Source organism: Dreissena polymorpha, chromosome 8 (genome assembly GCF_020536995.1).
Source record: "Dreissena polymorpha isolate Duluth1 chromosome 8, UMN_Dpol_1.0, whole genome shotgun sequence".
NCBI classification, from domain to species: Eukaryota; Metazoa; Mollusca; class Bivalvia; order Myida; family Dreissenidae; genus Dreissena; species Dreissena polymorpha.
Window position 1 is genome coordinate 21,238,967 of NC_068362.1, and position 19,743 is coordinate 21,258,709.

The 19,743-nt window shown below is 34.2% G+C and overlaps 1 protein-coding gene across 1 annotated transcript in view; it reads right to left on the reverse strand.

Moving 5' to 3' along the window:
- LOC127841580 (receptor-type tyrosine-protein phosphatase T-like) overlaps window positions 1-4,441 on the reverse strand; it is a 41,463-nt gene extending 37,022 nt beyond the window's left edge. Inside the window, exon 1 of the mRNA XM_052370504.1 lies at window positions 4,406-4,441. Coding sequence (XP_052226464.1) covers window positions 4,406-4,424 — 19 coding nt within the window. The 5' untranslated portion in view covers window positions 4,425-4,441. The remainder of the gene's footprint in view (window positions 1-4,405) is intronic.
- Window positions 4,442-19,743: the final 15,302 nt, after the last annotated feature.

The following is a 19,743-nucleotide window of genomic DNA, read 5'->3' on the forward strand; positions in this document are numbered from 1 at the left end:
GGAGGAAGATTCTGCTTTGCTACAGCAGTTTGGTTTGAATGTGAGAGAATCTTTAAAATCTGTTTTGATTGATCCTTGTTTATCCCACTAGTTATTTAGACTACTGACATTTTTGTGGTCTGAAATTTGTACGATCTGGTGAGCTGGGATGTTCTCATCATTTAATGTCTGGATTAAGTGTTTTCTTGCACTGTAAAAAAGTAATTTTATTGATAGTCTTGGCTATAAATTTGAAAAAAAATCAAAAGGAAACATTGCATATTACAATTAAATAAAGCTTTTGTAATTGCTTTGTGTCCCTTTGAAAAACTTCATCCAAAAAAGAATACAGTGCATGGATCTGGAAAATCGGAGAAAGGCATCCTGATGAAAATAAGGAATCTTGAACAAATGGTGATAATTGCTAATTTAAAGGTAAGTCATCATTTTATTTTTATTTGAGATATGTACGCTGGCACTAAGGTGACATCAGCGCTCCAAAAAATATAAGTCGGGGAAGCACAAAATAAGTCTGTTTTCACGAGTAATTTTTTTTAGCTTTGATGTCACCTTAGTGCCACCATACATATGCAAATGAGTTAAATGTCAATTAATTCTACCTGTATGGGATGATTCTGGGCTCTGTTATCCCAGCATCCGTCTTCATCTCTGCCATGATGCCATACAGCTTGTTTATACCAATTGCTGACCTACTGAACCAGCCAAGCTGTGTGCTGTTGCATGGTATAAGGAATAACGGACTGTCATCTCCTCTCATTTCCACCGGCCGTTTGTCTGCATACAACTTATACAGATGAACTGGGTCTCTGTTGGGCTCTTCGGGGACTGCATAAGCCCTTGGTTTGACTGACCTAACAAAATTAAACTTCATTTGTGTATAAAATAGTAATACTGATTTCAAAAGTTTCCACTCAGTTGCTTTAAACCATATAAAAACATGATAGCAATGGCTTTTGTTTGGCAATTAATCATTAAAATCATTAATTAATAATTAATTTATTGATCTTCTGTTACTTATGAGTCAGCCATAATTATTAAATACATAAAAAATATTATATCATTAATAAGTTAACCATTTTGTTGATTTAAAATAATTTATAAATATAAGCATGTTACATTTACATTAATTTTGCCATGTAAATTTTATAAGCCACTTATAATTATGACTATTAAATTAAATACTTGCATTAAAAGGCAATACATGATCTGATGAATTTAGTTCAATGTTTCAGACATAGAAATTTACCTGGTATTTCTTGGATTTTCCCCTGTTCTGGTCTTGGTCTGGCGCTCGGTATCGAGTGTGATGTACTCCTCGCATGACTCAAAATCAATACCAAGTGTAACGTCCCCCCAGCAGAGTTTATGTATTTGTTTTCCCGTCCTCATGCCGAAATGGGTTGTGCAGATCATCCACAACGAATGAATCAAGGCGCTGGGACTAGAATCTCCTAGAGTCTGGGCTGAATACATTGCCTCGATGTGCTCTTTTGTAAGTACCACAGCCTCTCTGGGTTTATTCCTATAGCCTTGTTTTTTTCAATGCCTTTTGTTTACTTTTCATCACTTCCCAGACTTTGGCAAATTCTTTGTCATTCATGAGTGATAATTTACTGTTATTGTGTATTAAATAGCGGTCAGTTGAGCCGATGATGCCTCGCAGTGTTGTGGGCTCGTTCTCACTTCCATCTTTTTTGGTGACACCCAACAAGAATTCACAAATCAGATTGCTCAACTCATGCGCAGGAATATTTTCAACATTTCTTGAGTCTTGTTTGTAAAGAAGGAATTGGTTGAAGAGTTTCATGTCACTTACTGTTTTCTTTTTGGTGTTCATATTTTCTTTTTCAATATTGTCAATATTGACATCTCGGAACTGCCGTTTCATGGTTGTTGCTGTGGCCGTTATTGCTGCAGTGGCTGTTGATGACTGTATCCCAGCAGAAATTGTTTCTGAAGCCTTTCCATATGTTTGGTTTGTTTCTGTTATAGATAACAGTGTTGCTGATACTTGTGTTGCTGCTGATACTGTTGCTGTTGTTTCTTCTGCTAAACTTGATGTCTCATTAAGATTTTCTGTATTTTCATTAAAATAATCTTCAATATCAAAAATATCCTAGAACATTAAATGAATTTCATCGTTTTCCATTTCATTCATTGTTAAGTTTCAGAGTAAAGGCATAAAAAGCAGACGACATTGTGTACATGTATGTTCAAGGGAAGTTACTCTGTAAGTTGATATAAATATTCATTGAAGAGTAATCGCTCTTGGTGGAAGAATGCGTGGGGGTCACAATGGGGTAAAAAAAATAGTTCTGGTAAAACTGTTTTAACAGTGAAATTATCAGTTTTAATTCACTGATATTTCTCTATAAACAACCGGAAAGCATCAAATAAAATATTGTCACCAGAAAGAGTATCAACAATCTGAAGGCCTAAATACTTAATCTTCTTAACATTTTTTATCGTATGGCCATTACAATTTACTGGAGACACTTTCAGTTTGCTTACTTTTCGTATTGGCCCAAACATAATATACTCTGTTTTGCCGAGATGTAGTGACAACTTGTTATCCACTAGCCATTCAGAACAACATTCTAAAACGAGACCAAGCTTTTGGGATATAAAATCAGGATCTTTATGACTAAATAAAATTGTACTATCATCAGCGTATAAAACAAGTTTGCATTCTTTGTCTATGCTTATAATCATATCGTTCACGTAACAAAGAAAGAGAAGAGGTCCTAAAATACTTCCTTGTGGCACACCACACGAAACAGGGTTAGAATTAGAGGAACGCTTACCCATACTAACAATTTGACTTCTATCTGATAGGTAAGATTTAAACCAGGGAATCGATCGAAATGTTGATTGAAATGAATATCGGTTAATAAATTCATTGAATTAAAAAGGTGCGTTCAAATGTAAAAACACCATGAAACGAAATTAAGATAAAGGTCTGACTTACAAATGAATCCCCATTCATCCGAAACAGAGATAGGAAGCCAATGTTTGGTGGTAAGGCTCCCAATTTAGTAAATGCAATGATACGATTTATTCATTCGGAACTACTGGTGGGAATAATATTCAATATTATAAATATTAGCTATTAAGTAAGGTCGAAACCTAGGATTTGACAGCAAGGGAAAAACTGAAAACAAGATAAGGAAGTAAGTTGGTTGTTATTATACCCGGTAGTTCAATTTCAGCACTCTGGCGGTACTTCGTTTTGACTTATGAGCGACTGAAGGGGTCATTACTTCGGTGCGAACCAACGAATATAGATGCACATGCTGTTTTTTATGTTAATAAAGTTTAAATCACGCGGTAAGAATATGTTTTGCGTAAAGCGATACAGAATTAAAAACAAATAAAATAAAAGCAGTCCATAAATAAGCGTGTCGGAAATCAGCGAACTAAAATATTCTGGATTATATGTTTGTGAACTATTAGTTTAAACATAAAATAGTTTACTTAAGAAAGAGGCCATCACTCCGGATACGTCCGGTTATCACCAGTAACACACTGAGCCAAATATTAAGGTGCCCAAGTTATTATGCGTGTTGATCTGTTTCATTTAGTGGGCAATATTTTTGGAAATTACGCGTCCCAATTAAAAATCAATCGTAAACCTCTAACAGAGGAGCACACATAAAAATGATATTAAGTACGCATTCATTAACCGTGAATGTAATAATTCTTAAGAGCTTGAGAACACTGATCAGAACGCATAATTTTCCCATGCTTATACGGTTTGTTTGGTGTAATCAACATGCTATAGGTATCATTCAGATTTGTATAGGTATCATACACTAAATTTCCTTTTTATGTGTGCGTAACACGCGAATTAATCTGCAATCTAAATCAAACCATATGAATTTTATCGTATTCTTAAGAGCATAGTATAGTTAACACAAATGCTAAGTTTACCTTTGTTTACAAACACATAGACTATATTATAAATGAACGCGACGAAAATTGATATAGTATACAGTACAAGCCTGACATACATAATACACAAACGTGTACATATTTTAAACAACGTAAAAAAGGCTAAATAAGCAGAAATATCAATAATATCCATGTAGCCATTTTTCAACGAGATAAAATAATCGCGATATAATAAAATATATGTAACAAATTATAAGTGTAGGTTATCTTCCTTTTACCACAGTCGGTAATGGACATTTAAATTATTATAAAACGAGATTTTGTAATTATTAAGCTCTTCGTGTTACTGATTCGGATTTATATCATTCCTTTGAAAACCAGTATCAGCGATGAAAAAATGACTTAACTGCATGCGACGTAACGCAAATCCAAAAAAACCTTGCGTGAATTGATATAAAACTAAATAAAATGTTCCATTATTTAAAAAGAAGAAGTCAGCTTCAAAGCGCGTTACCTGCTTGTCGGTATATCATAATCTCGCATATAGTCATATATTGAATTGTTGGCACGTCACCCGAAACTCGCACTGTATCTATTTACCACAGTCGGTAATGGACATTTAAATTATTATAAAACGAGATTTTATAACGCAAATCCAACTAAACTTGCGTGAATTGATATAAAACAAAATAAAATGTACCATTATTTAAAACCAAAGAAGCCGTCAGCTTCAAAGCGCGTTACCTGCTTGTCGGTATATCATTATCTCGCATATGGTCATATAGTCGCCTGGTTTCGTGTCTGCCGAAACGCGCACTGTATCTACTTCGCGTGGAGGAGTCAGTATCGTCATCTTTAAAGACTGGTTTGTCGCATTGAGCGCTTCGTACTCAAGTAATTGATTCTGTATTCCCAGTGATAATGTGATGTCGTTAAACTGGTTAAAACCTGAAATATACAAATATACGTAAGATTTCTTTGCATATGAAGTTCTATTGACTCTTTATTGGATATGTATAGGTTGTAAAACTTTTTTTTTGTTTTTAGAATACCATATTCTCCATGTCAGAAAAAGTTCGCACTATACAATATTGGTGTTCAAAGGTATCCATTAAACACGGAACATTACCTGTACTGAAATTGTAACATCGGATTTTACAATAACCAGTTAGGGAGGATTAACATGTTATACTAAATATGCAGGTTGACGAAGTTTATAATCATTTTACGACATTATTCGAAAGTGTGCAGAAACTTCGGTAACTAAATTTGATACCGTGTTTTTCTGGGAAATGATTAATGCGAGCAAAAAGAATTACAATGGGGCGGGCTTGTGTTCGCTGGATCTACATATATAGAGGATATTGTGCACACACTGGGGACAATATTGCACAGAACAATATAATCCGACGGGCGCTTCTCAATTCGAGGAAATGCTGAACAAAAGCTGTTACGGTCGAGGTTAATAATGTATGTGACAAAATCATCCTTGATCCGGACGGAATAGTAGAACCAACTATATTTCAGTTATTTATACCAAACTTGAAAAGTGAAAGAGCTAGTTTGCCATTTACAAATACTCACACATATTTATTGAATGACACTATCACTCTTTACCAACCACTTTTCTGTTTTACATTCATAGGCTGAGAAGCGGATGTATGCAAGACAAAATTCAAATATGTGGACATTATCAAATTACATTAGGGATGGAGCAAAATGAAGGGCTTTCAAAACAAAAATAAATTTAATCATTTTATGAACGTCCATCTTATTAAAACTGTATCAAATGATCCAACCGTACCACAGTAAACGTAATATTTTAAACAAAAGTTAAATATATTGTGATTTTCAGGACTAGCTCACCTGTTTTATGACGATTTTCGCCATTTAATTTGGGGTAACTTCAGAATCTTTGAATATTTTATTTCACCAAAGAAGTGCTAACCGCTTTCGGATATAGCCAGTTACAATAAAAGCCTTCGGCCTGTGTAAGGATCATACTAAATAGCATCATATTAATGAGGTCAAACCTATGCATACAAGGGCTGTCTATGCAATAACTGCAATTATATAAATTGCATTTTGTCTATTATTCTAAAGAGGCGTTCCAAAAGCTGCTATTTGAGGGTGGCTAGACGGACGATTTGTTTACGGTGGTATTGAAATTACGATAGGAACTGACGAATGTATCCAATACAATACTTGAACAAGTATCCCCTTTTCAAACCTGCTGCCTGGTAATTGTAAGTGAAACATGTTATGGTTTTAATATGAATGCACTAGTTTGATTTTTAAATTGTCGAATTTAAACGTACAAAACATTAGCACAGCCTTTTCAAGGTTGTCTGCATAGTAGTACACTTCAATTGAGCATGAGGTATGTTAGGTGCTTAGATATTTGTTCTCTAAATTTCACTCTCCTTCAAGAAAACGCTTGCAATCTATGGAAAATAGTTAGTGTTAGATTAATAACATATTTAATATAAAAAAACGCATATTAACAATTAAATGTTGTTATACTTATAAAATATATTTTTCACAGGGGTGCTTTATAAGGGCAGCAAAGTTCTGGCGTAGGTTCGTAATTATATTGTTTGTACCGTATAAAAACGGGCATAAAGAGGTATAACAGCTATTTAGAAATATATGAAAACAATGTAACATTAACACACAATACAAAGATTACATATATCAATTTCACAATTAAACTTAATGGGACGCGCTGCGGAAAACAATACATATACATTAATAATATAAAGAATATTATACAATTGCTAACCACAGTGTCCGATTAATTAATAAATATCCTTTTAAGAAATTATAAAGAGAACTAGATCTCTAAGTTAATTTATGCATTTTAACTTGAGAAATTTATCAAGGTTTGTGTGGGACGAAGGAATTCGGCGGGAAAGGAATAAAAGGCTGAAGGAACAACCCAATAGGAAATTTTCCCTCAATCTTTCTTTCATTTAAACATAAAACATAAAGAACGATTGGACGGAAACGTTCAACAGTGCTCACACGAAAGCACGTGCGGCAGTTGGATAGCCTCGGCCGACCTCGTAGATATACATTGTTAAATGTATAAATCCTAAGTATTCCGATTCACCCAACAACAGCAGACGTCACACGGACAAACCACCATTGACGAAGACATTCGAGGACAAACGGAAAAGTCGGCGCATGCGCGATGACAAATATACGTTCGCTTGTACTTTAACTATGGAACGGAGCATTTAAAATCAATATAGCTAAACACTGACATACAGAACATTTCAAACTGTGACATATTATTTACATATGAACGTTTCTATGATAATATTGATTCTAGTGTCTTGCTCATTATTACGTCAGTTTATTACATGAATTAATTGTATGCTTGCACGTGTATGTATACCATTTATTAATTATTTTAAATAATTTATGTAAATATGTTATTATTTCAATGCCTGGTTGGAAATAATTTATATAAATAGAGCGGATTTCTAAACGGCAAATGGGTGTGTTAGTCTTAGATCAATCATGTTATTCTCTGATATTTAGGTCACCAAACCTTCATATGTTGTATTGAATAAGCGTTTATCTCTACGCACCGTAATCGGTACGCCCATAAACTAGAATCTTTTCCACGAGATAAGTCTTGTTCAGTTTCAGTTGCACCCATGATGGTCTTTCAAGAGCTGCGCAACATCCACAAGCATCAGCCTTGCCTTGGTTATTCACAATACCATCGTTGACATTTTTTGCCGTCATGGTTTTGTATGGTTTCCCTTCTGATGCCACCGCGATTGAAGAATTAAGGATTTTGATGGGGTCTGAAGTATAAGCAAAACATCTCTTATTATACAAGAATTACTGCACTTAAATAAAAAATATGCTTATTGCAAACCGTATGTACATATTAATGTATTGTATGTCTGCGTTGTATAAGTAAGCATATGTTTATGTTACGAATGTCTTTTTTAATGTTGTTCGCACACTATAAAAAGAGATATATATCATGTGTAAAAGATCTGAATTGGTAGATAATTTAGTGAATAACTGTAATGCATATTCTGCAGTATAACTTGCGAAACTACGGAGTGATGCTTATTCGTGTTATTCATCTTAATTTCGGATACCTAAGTTTACCACATTCATCAAACAATTATGTATATGAAGGTTCGCCAAAAGCGGCTTTTTGGATTACGAGATGTCATCAGCACTTACACATGTAACCTCGTTTGCAGATATAAAACGTAGTTATGTTTAACGAATATCTTTTTATTGGACATGTTGGGAGTATTTACATTTTTAAAACATTTAAAGATGAAATACATAATGTGGAAATAATGTTCTATTAACGAATAAACATCATTTACACACAAATGCAATTTCTTTGCTTTGGACAAGAGTTTATTGTACGGTATCTGTCATAATTGGAATAAGATAATCATATATTCAAACACAGCATTGCGTGCATGATATTTTCTTGCAAAATCGACACTTTATTGTTAGAAAATAACATCAAAATGTTTATTATTAAAAAACTGCCATAGATAGGTACAAATGCTTTTTCATACTTGGCCCTCGCTTGAAACTAGCACTAGTTACTCGTGCAAAATCGAAGAATTAATTAAATAAAAACATATTTAAGCAAACATCCAGGTACATGCCTAATGAGACGCTGAACTATTTTAAGTCTTCATTTAGTTCATGTGTATTCTTGAATATGACAAGATCCGCATAAACAGTTATCATTATTATTATTGCATTATTATTATTAATATTATTATTATTATTATTATTATTTAGCAACGCATTCATTTAAATTATGTGTAAGGAACAATCTGTATTTCCCGATTGAATCAGTATATGCTTAATAATGTACCCACCCACTCACGATACGAATGTTCTTTAAATAGTCAACTTTTTCATTAAAAATTAAAACAAAAGTCAGCATTTTACACGTCAAATGATAAGTATTTTGTATTTTTTACCAACAAATAGTTCAATATATATTTATATTGAATAAAATACTGCAATGAAAGGGAAAATCGCTCATATTAGTCGAATCCCCCGTATGAAAAAAAGTAATAATCGATTCTTCAGTCAGACAGTTCGTCAATCGATCTGTCCGTCCGTCAGCTTACCAAGCATTTGCGGAGAATACTTAAGAAAGTATTGAAGACACTCAAACGAAACTTTAAACAAAAACATAAGGCTTCATGGAAAATGAAGCATTCAAGATCATACTCTCTAATCGTGATTAATATTGTCTTTGTTTAATTATTGATGTCATTGTCTTCCTCTTGTGCGTAGCATTAATAAAAACCGATGAAATTTCTTATACTTATAGAGGACTTAAATGGGAAGTGCAGCGAACAAAGACCTTTTTTCAGGAATCACTGAGTCTTGTCCCTATAGAAATGTATGTTGATCAGGGTATCAATCCCTAAGTAATGAAATTATTTTTAGAATAAGTTGTACAGAGTCCGTTTTTTGTGTGGAACGTTACTCTGCTATTATTGAGTGTTCGAATGAATATTTATTTATTTACAGATGTCTTAAACAGAAATGCCATATACAAGGTTCATAACCATCTCCTCGGAACTTATATAGATATTCATCTTTGTTTATTTGGCATATTTGGAGCATAAATGCATAAAAGATATTAAAAATCTAAAGTGTGTTTCCATTCTGTAGCATTTCTAATGAGATCGTTAATATTCGGGCGATAACTCCGTATTCGGTAAGCATTCGGCAACGATTTGATATCTCCGTCAAAGTTCGGAAATAATACTTGAAACACGAAATAAATGAGTGCGTTTTAATTAAGAGCTAAAAACACAAAATAAATGTGTGATTTTATTTTACAAACTAATGTGTTCATATTTTTAAGATTTATTTACTTTAAAATTCATTTTAATTAATTCGTTGGATTTTGTTTTTCGTTCATGACGTCACGGCTGTTGATATTTTGTTGCAATAGAAAGTGCGTAAAAAGACCAATCGGTTTTAAAACACACAAAAATAATGTGATACCAATAGCCAACGTTGTTCTGCGGTTAAATGAAGGCAGTTTATTGTAGACACATTACTATACGGTATGTTTTGTTCACTTTTCACAGCATAAACAAATAATTCTTTTATCAATTGTAGCTTATGAATACCGACTTTTTAGAACTGCATGATGTATTTCTGTGACTTATTGACACATTGACTTGCAGAATGATTTCTTTTTATTTAAATTTTGGACATGATTCAGATGTCACGTGGAAGCATTGCCTAGAGCAGTTTCCAGAGACGATTTCCATGGTGTCACGTTGAGTCAGAGCCACCATGAGTTACCTTCGACCTTGGAAGAACGGATCTACGTAATACAAACTTGTTTTTGGATTTTTTGCATGAGCATATAAAAAACCTCATGTACAAGACGTTATAAATTTCGAGTTTCAACAGTTAATCGTATTATATAATTCATCAGTTTTTATTTTATGTTTAGGTTAAGGAATCGTATTTTTGTGAAGGGCTTGTTGTCCTTAAAATTAATTGTTTCTCATAACAAAAAATCCTATTAAGCGTCAGTATTAAACTAAAAACGGGATATTTGAATTCATGAAAAAAAGCAATGTGTGACTTATTTTACCGTTCGAGGTACAGTGGATCCGGGTTAAAACGAGCTTCGCATTGGGAAAACTGAGCATAAAGTATGTGTGTTCAGTGTCGTCCCAACCCACTGTCAGAAAGTTGCTGGCATCTCTGTTGATGCTAATGGTAACAGGGCTATAAATGGTGGCAACGTGGATAGTGTGTCCATTACAATATATTTTTCTTGCGTATGTGAGATTGGAAATACCTTGACATTTTGACGTGAATTGCGGCTGTATGCATGGGTTGTATGCATGGGTTGTATTTGGACATTGGGTTACCTTTAGATTGTATTACTAATGTTTATTTATATCAATATTAAGCCAAATTTATCATCATTTTAGCATATATCAGAAAGTATAAATGTCGCTTTCAATTAGCAACTAGAAAACCTCCAACAGAGATGTGATATACAAATTTATACTGAAACCCATAGCGTGATAATTTATGGGAGAAGGCATACTCAGAGTGTAATTTCTTGAGATAGAAACGGTCAACTTCCTGAAATTCATTAAGTTTGTATACAACAGATTGTGTTAAATAAATATGTACAATATATGCATTTCATCCCACTACTAGTGACATATTTCAAGATTCTTGTCACTGAACGTTTTGTTGTCGTTTTTACAATGTTATCCAGATGAGTGCAAAAATAATTGGAGATCAAACACAAATTTCCCTTTCTATGACACTTTTTATGCTATCATATCAGATGTGAAGAGTAGTTAATTGACTTAAACAAGTCAATTTTAAATAGGGGTGTGTCTTTCGATTTTAACTTTCATTTGTATTTAACGCCACATTATTGACTTTGGCTACCCAAAGTAATCACCATTCCATCATTTATGGAGAGAAAATGTAATGCACTTCAAAATATATATGGTGACATTAAATAATTATAATCAACATGAAAAGCGTTTTGGATTTGGTTTATACAGTAAGATGATAATATTAATCTAAACGTCTTCTAACTTATGGAATACAAATTCAAATTACATATTATACTAAATTATGATTTAATTTAAAACAATTAATTTTGTATCTACGTACACAAAACTCCCTTATGAATGCATGAATTCCTAAACACGGATTAGTTCATCATGAATGCTCTCGTTACGTAGATTCAACCGTTCCCAAATATCATTTCTGTATAGAGAAACTGCAGTCGCTGCATATGGTTTCCATAACGTTTGAGCAGCTCAACATCCAGGCGTTTTGCAAAAGCGACGCATGCAGGCGTTTTGCAAACACGACGGATGTCTCGAACCACTTACTAACCGTTACCGAAAACTTATACCGTCTTAATTAACATAATAATGTTTATTTGTTATATTAAAGGGGCCTTTTCATGTTTTGGTAAATTGACAACATTTTAAAAAGTTGTTTCAGATTCGCAAATTTTCGAATTAGTTATGATATTTGTGAGGAAACCCTAATACTGAACATTTACCATGCTCTAATATAGCGATTATATGCATCTTTTGACGATTTAAAAACCTGAAAACTTGAAAGCGTTGCAACGCGAAACGATTGAATAATTTAGAGAGTTCTGTTGTTGTCGTCAAATATTGTGAAACTACGAGGATTGCTTATATAAAGTATAAAATACGTCGTTCATTGTATGCGGAAGGATGATCGAGGGGTCTTAGTAGGAGACTTTTTACGCTAGGACTCCAGGGGTTAGTGGTTCGAGCCCTGGAAAGGGTAACTTTTTTTCCTTTGATAAATTTTATTCTTGAATGTTTACTGGGGCATTTTAGAGCAAATGTTTACATTGATCAATAGAAAGCATTTAATGACAAACTACAAAACATTGCAAAATCTTTGAAAAGGCCCCTTTAAGCTAGTTTGATATATAATGTAATTCGAACCTTGGGCTTATTATGATTTTTATCTTTTTGTGAATGCAGAATTCCAATTATGACTTGCATTTTCTCAAGTCAATCTTGAGGTCATATAAATTTGAATATTTGATTTAAATGAAATTATAGATGTTTATTGGTATAATTTAATCTTGTATTTTCGCTATAGTAAAGTACATTATAGTATTACACGATGCATGTAATACCTTTATTTTTCAATTGCTTTAAACGTAGTATGTATGCTTATTCCGAAAACAAGTTCTTCGTCTTTAAAATAAAAACGCTCAATATGTTCGTTGAACCGATCAAGTGTTATCTAATACAAGTTCACCTCTAATTACGATATTGTCTCGCTAACCCGGTTGCTTAATTGTATGCGTCAATAATCGAATTGGCATTTTCAAGTATATAAAATAGTGATAAGACGGATATGTGATCTGGGTAACGCAACATAACTTTATTTTGAATTCACAACGGTTAACCAAAATAACTCCAACTATTACTGCTGTTTTTTTTAACTGCAACACCAATAGCAACTGCAACAATATCATCAAGAACAACAATCACTACTAACACTAGTACTACTACTACTTATAACAGATATTATTATTAAACTATTAATGATTTGAAAATAATAATTACATGATTAATAAAAAATAAATGAAATAATAATACTACTACTAATAATAATAATAATAAATATAATAATAATAATACCATTATTATTATGATGAGGTGGAGAAACGGATGATGATAAAGTTACCTGCAGCTGTGCTCCTTCCCAATAAATATCCAACTATAAGCAAAACAAGCCATTCTTGTGTAGACATAATAAAATTTCCTTCTGTGTGAAATAATAACAAACACCGTTGAAAATAATATAACAGGCGCGTCATGTACAGTTAAAGCGATTTCGAGAAATAATAAAAATAAGCATAAAGCGCATGCTGTTCAGTAAAACTGATTTCGAGAACTTCCTTCTACACATATATAGATACTACACTATTTGAATTTTGTCATTTGATCGCAAATAAAACTTCCGTGTTGCCTTCTGTAGGATAATCAAAGCGTTGAAGGCACTCCCATTATTCTTTATTTTAATGAAATTTGACACAACTCATTTTCATAATTGAATTTTTGCTTTTTAAATCGAAAGTTTGAAGAAAACAAATCAGATTCAATTGTATTATGACTGTGCTTTAAAGCGAATCTAAATAGAATGATACATGGACGATATAGAAATAAGTAAGTAAAATTTGACCATATAAATGGCCCGTTGGTAGACTTCTTGAAAGTATAGGAAACATTATGTAAACATGGCATCTTGAATTATAAGAACCAGTCTTCAATAAATTAGTATGTGGGCGGAATGTCGGATTCCTATTATTATGTGAAAGCCGTTGTATTATATAAATTCAATGTAGTTATATAGTGTGCAGTAATATCATCGCAACAAACTAGAATGCATTATACGATAATTAATGAAGTTATATAAAAATAATAATCCGCTAGCCCAATTAAACTCACGAATAAGTTACAAAAAAACCGAACCGGCTCTTGACACTTTGGTGTTGATGCAGTGTTACCCTAGGATCGGACTTAGGTGTCAAAACGACTCTGACCAAAACTTCGGCATTGAACACAACTCTGAGTGTTTCAGGGATATAGCATTATGATCCAAATCATACTTTCTGGCCGTTGTCTGTATTTAGTATAGTTAAAGTTGGATAAATGTTCAAAGTTATATTAATTATCAAGTACGAAAAAGTAAAAAAAAACACGTATGTGCACTATACAATATTATTTGTATTACCCGCAAAATTCCTTATAAATAGAAGAATTAGGTCGACTCTGCAACATCCGTTAACATAAATGCTTTTAGTTTGGCTATGCGAACATCGAAAGCTTAACAAAGGGGAAACAACAACAAAATGAATAAGGAACCAGCTCCTTATAAGTTTTTACGCATAAATACAATGAACTTACAGCCAATACGTGCACAGTAAAGGAGCTAATAATTGTGAACAAGAAATAACAAAAAAGAGGTACAAGCAGATCAATTTCACCAGTATTTAACCTTTTCAAACTCCAATCGCCTAGAACACATTGTCTGTAATTAATAAGTTAGAGTTTATAATAACTGAAAAGAGTACTTAAAGTACTTGAAGCGGATAAGACCACGGTCGAGAGGTAATTAGCAGAAAGACGGGTTACTAAACTTCTAAGAACTGAAAAGAATACTTAAAGTACTTGAAGCGGATAAGACCACGGTCGAGAGGTAATTAGCAGAACGACGTGTTACTAAACTCTTGAATGTTGATTTTAGCTCAGAGATCATAATTAAGATTATAATCATAACTAATAAGGCATTAAGACAGTATCCTGTTTACTCTTCAAAGAATACGTTTCCGGAGTAAATACGTTCGCCATATATCTAGCCTCAAAACCAATTGACACATAATTGTTATTATCTTGTAAGATAGCAATTTTCTACCAGGATGTATGTGTGCGCAGTTTACTAAAATATCAAAGATTTGGGGGGGGGGGGAAAGAGAAATTTAATTGTAATTAACCAATGTAATGTTCTCAGAATGTTTACACTTCAAACGATTACTTTTTTTATTTGGACTTTTTTCTGTTATATGTGAAATATTACATCTCCTCTTCTTATTGTTTCAGAGAAATAGGTGTGCTATATTAAACAATATCAATCAAGTGATCTTTAGGACGAGTCCGCTTTTGACTCTATGGGCATAATTTGAACAAACTTAGCTATCATATTATAAAAGATGAATATAAGACGATATTACACACAAAATATTAAAGCAAATTTCAACTTGCAAAAATCATGTGAATTCTGACGAAGTCACTCACAGTTCTCAAAGTTAACTCGCATTTTTCGAACACGCAAGTCTAACGTTGAAACCTTGTCTAAATCACGATAACCTGTCTCGCTGTATCTTGTATTTCAACCAGACCATGGTAATGACAAGGAACTGAGTTACGCACTGGTCTGCACCTTACACAATGGTAAATGTAAAGTGATACCTCGATACTTAGAGCAATGTAAAAAAACACCTATTCATGAGAGTTGCATTTACATCATTAACTTAACAGATTTAGGGAAGGTGTGATAATGTGTACTTCAATAACAACGTGGAGTTTGTGCCGTAATTTTCACACAGTATGTATCTACCCACGTTTCGGAGTTCGTGTTCTGCAAGGATTTATTTTGACCAAACACAGAAGCAATGTCAATGATTTTATTCCAGATGACCGTATTAACGATGTTAACGTTTAGGATTTCTCTGAAACAAATATTAAATAAGATAAACAAATGAAAAAGAATACATATCCTTACACAACGATAGAATAATACACATACAAGTAAAGTAGGTACGGCGAGTCAAAATACAATAAACGCATTATTTATAAGGACTGCAAACAATACCAAATAATACATACATATCATAATATGTTATTTAATAGTAACTAAAGAAAAGGAATAGTATACCTGAGTACTTTTCCTCCAACAAATAGAAATACGACCATCTATGACAGTTGAAATTTATGTGCACGTGCATCACGAGCAAGGATAAGATAACGCTTATGTTAGTTAATCATGCATAAGGTTAAATTGTTAGGTTGCTTCCCTTTGACTAGTGAAATGTATTCAAATTAATATCAAAACCTAAGATAAAAATAACTAAATAGTATAAATGTAATTTGAATAATTTGTACCCTACGACATACTCCCGCTGCTTCTCAAATGTCGTCCGCGACATTTATTTTGAAATAACAATACATTCTAAGACATGCGACATAATCCCGCTGATGAGTATATAATGCAGTGCGATATTTTTGTTGCCGCGATGATTCGAAATACGGTTATATGAGCAACAAAGATACAGAACACAACAACATCAACAACATCTCATGACACACAAAAAATGGCAATATACATGGATAATCGTTACTAATTCAACGCAACTACGTGTCTAATTGAGTAATAATACATTTTAGTAATAACTCATATTATTACTGCACAATTAATAACAGTACTGCTGAATTAAATAAATTCTACTCAGTTAAACCTTCGTGTAAACAGTATCATGTTGAAAATCTACAAGTTTTGACAGTAGACGTCTCACAGCAAAATTACTCGCGATATCCTTTTCTCGCAGATTCATACGTAAAATAAACTCCATTTGAAAACATCGTGCATGCATAAACTGATATTAACAATTTAAATATCTTTAAAAAAACATTTCGTATCAGTCTCACGCGTAAGCAAGATAAATACAATGGGTACAATTTACGTACCTATATACACTAAACACATACTTTCAGTGTTAAACAATTAAATGTTACACAATGAATACAACTTATATTCGTTTGCAAAAATCGATTTTGTGTTTGAAATGCAATTTTATGTTTAACGCATTTTGTACAATACTATTTACAACATGTATTCTCCAGAGAGCTGCCACTTCGTGGGTTAACGATCTCGGGTTGGTCGCTCATTTATTTGCTTTGGCGGCTCGTTATTTTTACGAAGGGCCGGGATAATATATTTTCGTGATTTTTCCTGTAAATTGTTTTTGTATGGTAAGGGAAGTAATAGATTGCGGTGCAGGATTTTTGTTTTCCTTGCGTAGGGGCAATCTTTCTTTACCTCAAACACAGGGATGTAGGCGTTTGGTTATCCGACTACAATGTACGGAGTTTCCTCCCACCTGTCGGCTAATTTGTGCGTGCCACGCAAAGATAAAGTGCGGACCAGCACCAAGACACCGACGCTTAATAAAGTGGCCTTAGCACTAGTATCGTAACGCCTCTTGTCACCGGAATTTGCATTTTTCGCAAATTCTTCAGCCTTTTTGTATGCATAGGATAATCGTTCCTTGAGTGTCCGGACATATTCGTGTTTAGACACGTTCTCGTCGGTCTCCGAGGACAACCCTAATAGTGCGTCTATGGCTAGTTTGGGGTGTCTCCCAAACATCAGGTAGAATGGGGCATATCCGGTGGTTTTGTGAATTGTGACATTGTACGCATGCACTAACGGTGCAATGTGCGATTTTCAATCACTTTTTTCACAATCGGATAATGTTCCTAACATTTTCAACAATGTAGAATTGAATCGCTCTACCTGTCCGTTTCCCATTGGATGGTAAGGGGTAGTGTGACTTTTGGCAATAACAGCTAGGTCACACAGGTCTCTAATCAATTCGGACTCAAAATTTGGTCCTTGGTCTGAATGTATACGTGTTGGGAAACCGTAGTGCAGAATGAAATTTTCGAAAAGAATTTTAGCTGTAGTTCTAGCTAGTTGATTTTTAGTTGGAAAGGCTTGTGCGTAACGAGAAAAATGATCAGTGATCACCAAAATGTTTTCGTATCCACCCTTTGATGTTTCCAGGGACAAAAAATCTACACATATTAATTCCATCGGTGCAGTCGAGTTAATATTTACTAGTTTAGCATTGGAAGGTAGTGTTTTTCTGCGTATACATCGATCGCATAGTTCAACCTTGTTTTTAATCCAGCTATCCATACCTGGCCAAACAAATCGTTGTTTAAAAAGTGAAGTTGTTCGGTCCCGGCCTTGATGACCCAGGTCGTCATGTAAACACCTGAAAATATCATCACGTAAAACAGTGGGCAATACCAATTGAAAGAAAGTTTGGTCATTTATCTTGCCACGGCGCTATACTACACCATCACGAAGAAAAAGCGTATCCCAACACCTGAGGTATTTAGATAGAGCATTATGATCGGAATTGACCCGCTTAGCGGATGGTCGTGTTCCGTTTTGTAAATGAGTAGCAACCTGTCCAATAACAGGATCATTAGCCTGGGACTTCCTCCAATCTCGAGAAGTAAGAGACTCTGTCTCTATGACGTCTAATGGAACATCACCAACAATACTCTCGTCTGCTGAATCAGTTGGAGCAGCAACACTGCAAATTAAAGGAGCCTGATCTTTACTGACAGATTCTGCTAAAGAAACCGCTTTTACGACAGGAATTTCAATGGTGTTTTGCTCGGAAGAAATGTTGACATCCGACCGTCTAGACAAACCATCAGCATCAGCATTACTCATGCCACTACGGTATTTAATAGTAAAATCCTAGCTACTTAGGGCAGCTAACCAACGATGGCTGGTTACGTCAAGCTTCGCCGTTGTTTGCACGTAGGTCAACGGATTGTTATCCGTAAGGACCTCAAATTGACAACCATACAGATAATCACTAAATTTTCAGTAACCGCCCATTTAAGAGATACAAACTCCAACTTATGAGCCGGGTAATGTCTCTCTGAAGGCTTCAAACTACGGCTTGCGTACGCAATTACACGATCGATGCCACCTCGCCTTTGAAACAGTACCGCGCCTAGACCAGAGGCAGAGGCGTCTGTATGAACAATAAATGGAAGCTTGTAATTTGCAAAAGCCAGAATGGGAGGGTGAGTAAGCGTTTCGACCAATTTATTAAAAGCGTTTTGCTGTGAATGTTCCCATTTGAACACGGCTTTGTTTTTACTCAATTTTGATTTCGTTTTCTTTGTTGCAAGACCAATCAATAAATCATTAAGGGGTTGGGCAATTTTACCATATCCCTTTATGAACCTCCTGTAAGAGCCGGTGAATCCCAAAAATTGTCTCACCTTTTTGGTCGTTTTAGGTACAGGCCATGATTTGATAGCTGCAATCTTGTCGGGATCAGTCTCAATTCCCTTCTCTGAAACAACGTGACCAAGATATGTTATTTTTTACTTGAAAAACTCACATTTTGAGCATTTGAGTTTTAAATTGTGTTGTTGAAGGCGACTAAAAATGGCATCTAGCTTTGATATATGGGACTGGAAATCATCACTAAAGACAACAACGTCATCAAGGTAAATGAGACAATCGCGCAAGTTTAACTCGCCCATGCACCTTTCCGTCAAACGTTGAAATGTTGCGGGGGCGTTTACCAACCCAAATGGCATCCGGTTGGCCTCATAAAACCCAACAGACCCACAGAAAAAGCCTTCTTCGCCTTGTCCTCCTCCTTCACGGAAACCTGCCTATAACCTGCACGCAAATCCAACCCCACGTTGCTTCCCTTTGACTAGTGAAATGTATTCCAATTAATATTAAAACCTAAGATTAAAATAACTCAATAGTATGAATGTAATGTTAATAATTTGTACCCTACGGCATACGCACTCGTAACAATTCATTCTTACTAGAATTCAAACATGTTTTGAAAAATTAATGATTTGATTTCTAATTTTAAATTGAACTACAACTGTACTTCGATTAAAACGTCCGTTCAAAAAATAGCGAGCGAATATATTCAAACAATATCAG